The following is a 6,039-nucleotide window of genomic DNA, read 5'->3' on the forward strand; positions in this document are numbered from 1 at the left end:
GCTACTGCTTATCATGTCCAGGATGGTGGACAGTTCTTGACCGAAGTCCACATGATGTCATATGAAAAACTTCTATGCCAACCCCTATATGAACTGTGATTGGATGAGACCAATGAAAATGTAACATTCTTTTGATACTTAAAGTGTTTACCCTAAGCTGTTTGGGTTTGGGTTGTGCTTTTTTCTTAACAAATGTGTCCAGCTGATAAAGATTTAAAATATATTTGAAAGGCTATTGCTTGAGGCTGAGGTGTTGTTGTTGTTTTACTTCTTTAACTAAATTTTGAAACATCTCCTAATTTAAAAAGTTGTTGAGTATGTTGTTACAGAATGCTTCAATCACAGTGAAACACTTTATTATAGGTGGTTTTGACACTGTCAAAAGACCTGTAGCAGTTGGTGTGGTTATGCTGATAATCTATATACTAGCTATTTTTGCCAATACAGTAAACATCCTCTTCATTATTTTTGACAAGAGATTACATAAACCAATGTATCTTCTGGTTTGCAACCTTGCTGTTGTTGATATAATGTACACTTCCAGTGCCACTCCAACAATGATTGGGGTTCTCCTTGCTGATGTTAAAACCATATACGTGGACTGCTTAATTCAAATGTGTGTTTTCCACTTAGCAATGTATGGAACGCCAGGACTGCCATAATGAATTAATTAAATACACCATTAAATAATTAATTAAATGTGGCAATAATTAATTAAAATTGGAATTAATTAATTAAATAAATAGTTATGACACATGTAATTAATTAATTATTGACACATTTAATTAATTATTTATGTATTTCACATTTTAATTAATTATTGACACATTTAATTAATTAATTATTGACACATTTAATTAATTATTTATGTATTTCACATTTTAATTAATTATTGACACATTTCATTAATTATTGACACATTTAATTAATTATTTAATGATATATTTATTTATTTCATTTTGGCAGTCCTGACGCCTGGCTCTCATCATGAAATAATTTTATCTGTCAGCCTCACCCATCAAACTCAGGGGGCGGGGCTAACGCTGATCGAGTCAAAACCATTGCTTTGGCCTGGTGGCCATTGTTTCTAGCACACAACAACCGGCATGTGGAAGCTAACAGAACTGAGCTTTGAAAAACCCTGTTTGTGTGTTACCAAATACCGTTTTAATATTTTTTTAGCCGAGAATGTAGTGGTTTAATCTTCATGTGTCTGGTCGGTTTGTCAAGATACAGCCTCTTTGCAAAAGTGTTTCGATGATTTCGGAGATGTCTGCCCAGTCTCACGGCAAAGCGTGGGATAGACCCGCTCGCCTCGCAAGCAATCCCACCGACAAAGCGCAGGCCCCGGTACACAGCTGTAGTAACCCCCGCTGACTTCTTTTACTGAGGTTATATTTATCGATGTTTTATTTCCTGATGTTCTTATGTGTCCTACGTGTTTCAGTCGCCAATTCTGAATTATAACTAACATTAAAAACATGTTTAAGGAGGAGAGAGAGCAAATAAATCTGTTTAACATCTGATCTTTGGGTTTTTGTTCAGTAATCAGCGTGACCTGTGTATAAACACATAAAAGAGATAACGTTGGTGTTTCCGTCATGTAGTAACTGCTGGCTTTAACTGTACAAAGGTTGTTCGACACTATGAAACACATACAGACTTCATGATGTTCGGCTAATATTTTTATTGTGAATATTAATCATGCTGACCTCGCTCTGTACACCACGCAGCGAGGTCAGCATATCCACGATATCCTCAGCTCCATGAGTTAACACAAAGTTTCCCAGCTGACTATCTAACTTCCAACTATTCCAGAGACGTGAAAATATACAGCATAAAGAAAAGTGTAAGAGACTCAGCAGCAGATTAGAATAACAGTTATACATTTAATAAATCACCAAATGAATCCAAGAAACGAGCAAACCTGTTCCGACAATTTGAATTTGTATTCCCTCAGCTGCAGCAGACTCGCTGCTGTTTAAATGTTTGAAAAGGAAGATTAGATATAAAAAACGTCAAACATAGACTCAGTCTGCCTTCACATTTGATATGAGGCCAGCACGTATAGTGGCCTCAGCAGGCTATTACTGAAATACACGTGCTATATCATAAACTATGATATAAACAGGGAGGTCCTATTAACATGTTTAGTTTTAAAGGACACCTTCCTGCCTTTAGTCTCATTCATGAGCAGTATTAGTTTTCTTCTAACATCCAGAAGTCTGCACAATGTGTTTCATAGTTTGTAACAAGCCTTTGACAGGTAAACATAACATGACCAAAAAAGCAAAAAAAAGAAAAAAAAAAGAGAGAGAGTGTTGACATAAGAAGAGAAAATTCTCTCAATTATGGAGACAGACAAATGGTTCATTTATGTTTGATGTGTGTTTATTCCTCCCTAAATATCGTCGGTGAAGTTCGCCATGCATGTCAGATTTTCCTGCGCATTTTTATACCTCTGCCAACAGAGAGAGAAAAAAAATCACATTCTAACAGACAGCTGGTGCTTAGAATACAGTTGAATAACTATTAAAAAACAGATGATATTTAGATGATAGTTCAGTCTAACACATGTGCCAGTGAACCATTAAACGTCTGTGAAACTATGCAGTTATGAAACGTAACTTTAACCTCAGCCAAACCGATTTGCTCAGTTGTAAATAAAACAGCGAAGTAAACGTGACCCGACAGACAGAACCTGAGTGAATGAAGTCCAGCGTTTAACCACTGAGAGCTAAAACTCAGCTGAGGTTTGAAAGCTGTGTGCCGGTGATTGGACATCAGCCGCTGATAAAGCTGTTCGCCTATAAAGTGCTCTGTAAGGAAACGAGCTCCAGCAGCTCTGCGCTCGGGGAAAACACTATATTTACTTATCTTGTGCAGAAAAATGCGCTGACATTGCGTTATATCGAGCACCGGCTGCCCAGTTAAACTGTGACTATCACCAGGTAACTAGGCGTGTTTCTTGAATTAGCAGCAGGTGTTAAACAGCTGACAGATGAGGAGGAGGATGCATGCAGGTAAACTGAGGGTCTGTTGAGCTGATCGCTGGTTTCGTGAGAAAAATGTCAGCTCGTTCTTTATGTTACAGAAGCACAGAGACACAAGACCAGGCGGAAAGAGACGATCGTTCGGTGAAAATGAGAATCTGCGAATGCAACATGTGGAACACGGAGAGTGGAATATGTAAACAAACCGGTTAACGTAACCCCCTCGGTGCACTCTGCATGCTAACTGTTAGCAGAGCTAGTGAAATCTCTGAAAACATCTGAGCACTTTTGCAAACATGTTCTATGTTGACAACCTGACCAGACATACGTCGCGACATTCGCGGCTAAAACACTGTTAAAAGTGTAGCTGGTGACAGAAAAACGGGGTATTTTAAAACTACACCACCACCATTGCTGCTTGTGATTTGATCTGCATTCTGGGATAACTGGCTGCCCCAAGTCTACACAAGCAATCGATTTTCTAGGATTGACCTGTTTTGACTTACTTTGCACGGCAACCAATCAAATGTTAGAGAAGCTGCATGGGCAGCGTTAACCCCGCCCCCTGAGTTTGATGGGTGAGGCTGACAGATAAAATTATTTCATGACGAGAGCCAGGCGTCAGGACTGCCAAAATGAAATAAATAAATATATCATTAAATAATTAATTAAATGTGTCAATAATTAATTAAATGTGTCAATAATTAATTAAAATGTGAAATACATAAATAATTAATTAAATGTGTCAATAATTAATTAATTACATGTCTCAATAATTAATTAAAATGTGAAATACATAAATAATTAATTAAATGTGTCAATAATTAATTAATTACATGTGTCATAACTATTTATTTAATTAATTAATTCCAATTTTAATTAATTACTGCCACATTTAATTAATTATTTAATGGTGTATTTAATTAATTCATTATGGCAGTCCTGGTGTTCCATAGCAATGGTGATGGAACGGTTTGCTCTAGCAATTATGGCATTCGATCGATTAATTGCTATAATTTTTCCTTTTCATTACCACAGTTATTTGACAAATACACGTACTGTTGTTCTTACATATATCTTATGGATTATTGGATGTGGTACTGTTGTCTTGTTTCCTGCAACAGTTATCCCTCTCCCTCATTGCACCTTGAAGCTTAAGTACACTTTCTGTGATTATGCTGCCATAATGCGAACCACTTGTGTCAATGTTGATGAGTATTTCAACCAAAGTGCCATTTGGTCATTTTTTATTTTATTTTTCACTTTCACTTTCATTTGTATTTCATACTGTGGAATCTTATTTTGTGTGAAATTATCTTCAAATAATGACAAAAAGAAAATGGGCAGCACTGTTGTGAGTCATGCAATTTGTGTAACATGCTTTTACTCTCCTATATTCATTATTGTCATCTTGACTAGAGTTGGTGTGGTATTATCTCTTGACGAACGTCAGGGTCTATTGATAGGAAACATTCTCGGTCCATCTCTTGTAAATCCTTTTGTGTATTGTCTTAGAACAACAGAAATTAAAAATAAGATGGTTAAGATATTCAAAAAGATTCTTAGACTCTTGTGAGCTGAGTGTGCTTTTCTATTATAATAATTACTATACATGTTTTGTCTTTTTCCCCACTGAAGTTTTGTGAATATTATATATGTAAATGGTTGTAAAACATCTTCCACTTCATCACATCTGATTTTATTTGTTTTTTATTGTGAGTTTATACTAGCATCCTAACAACTCTAAAAATGGCTGTTTTGTATGTGTGTGTTCTAAATCATACTTTTTTTTTCCTTAATCAACAGAAGCTAATCATTATGAATAATTGCTTTCAACCTCAGAAAATATTGCTTTGTGGAACAGCTCTTAAGTTTTGTTTAACTACATGTTAAATGAACACAAGCATTTGATATCTGAAAACAGCACATCTTTCATTCTCTTTCAAGAAATATTCAAATGACTAATTGATAGGTTATTATTTATTTGTTTTTATTGGGGTTTAAATTGATCCATTCCTTGACTGTCTTAAGACAAATGAGATTAAGAATTTTTTTTTTTTTTTACAATTAAACTAGCTAGAGTTTTGTGGAGTGTAGGCATGGTTTTTTTTTTGTGCAAAATGACATTAAAAAATATTTATCAATTCTTAATTGTATTCTCTTGTCGAGTTTATTTGAGTATAACTCCAACCCACCTTGTAAATCATTGTTTTGATGGTTACTGATGGTTACTGTAGTGGCTATATTAATTTTCTACTTTCTTTCTACTTTCTTTCCACATCGTGGGTGCCGCAGCCTGCCACTGAAGGAGCTGCTCAGTGCTGTCAGAGTCTCCTGCATGAGGTGGGAGATGTTGTCCAATAGGGATGACACCTTAGCCGCCATTCTCCTGTCACTCACCACCTCCACTGGGTCCAGAGGGCATCCTAGAACAGAGCTGGCCCTTCGGATCAGCCTGTTCAGTCTCTTCCTGTCCCCAGCAGAGATGTGGCCACCCCAGCAGACCACACCATAAAAGATGGCTGAGGCCACCACAGAGTCATAGAAGGTCTTCAGGAGTGGGCCCTCTACTCCAAATGATCCGAGTCTCCGCAGCAGGTACATCCTGCTCTGCTCTTTCCTGTAGAGGGCTTCTGAATTATGAGTCCAGTCCAGTTTATTGTTCAGATGAACACCAAGGTACCTGTAGTTGTCCACAGCCTCGATGTCCATACCTTGGATGTTCAGTGGTTGCAGTGGAGGATGTTTGTGCCTGCGGAAGTCTACCACCAGCTCCTTGGTTTTACTAGTGTTGATCTGAAGGTAGTTCAGCTGGCACCAGTCCACAAAGTCTTGGGTCAGTTCTCTGTACTCCTTGTCATCCCCATCAGTGATGAGGCCGACTATTGCGGAGTCATCAGAGAACTTCTGCAGGAAGCACTGGGTGGAGTTGTGGGAGAAGTCTGCAGTGTAGATGGTGAAGAGGAACGGAGCCAGAACCGTTCCCTGTGGGCCCCCGTGCTGCAGACGACCTTGTCCGACACACAGCCCTGAGTTCTCACATACT

General features: G+C 37.6%; 1 protein-coding gene across 1 annotated transcript; it reads left to right on the forward strand.

Annotated features, from left to right (window-relative positions):
* Positions 1–317: 317 nt before the first annotated feature.
* LOC113036563 (olfactory receptor 508-like) lies at positions 318–4,569 on the forward strand. The gene is made up of 2 exons (XM_026192979.1): positions 318–649; positions 3,957–4,569. Exons 1-2 carry the CDS (start codon positions 318–320, stop codon positions 4,567–4,569), a joined length of 945 nt encoding a protein of 314 aa, XP_026048764.1.
* The last annotated feature ends 1,470 nt before the right edge of the window (positions 4,570–6,039 follow it).

Source organism: Astatotilapia calliptera, chromosome 14, assembly GCF_900246225.1.
Source record: "Astatotilapia calliptera chromosome 14, fAstCal1.2, whole genome shotgun sequence".
NCBI classification, from domain to species: domain Eukaryota; kingdom Metazoa; phylum Chordata; class Actinopteri; order Cichliformes; family Cichlidae; genus Astatotilapia; species Astatotilapia calliptera.

What these genes read in the sequence shown, in the direction of transcription:
- LOC113036563 (XM_026192979.1), top strand. Translation starts at nt 318, where the DNA reads ATGTTGTTACAGAATGCTTCAATCACAGTGAAACACTTTATTATAGGT. An exon ending in TTAGCAATGTATGGAACGCC is followed by an intron (nt 650 to 3,956) that starts AGGACTGCCATA and finishes CATAGCAATGGT; the next exon opens with GATGGAACGGTTTGCTCTAG.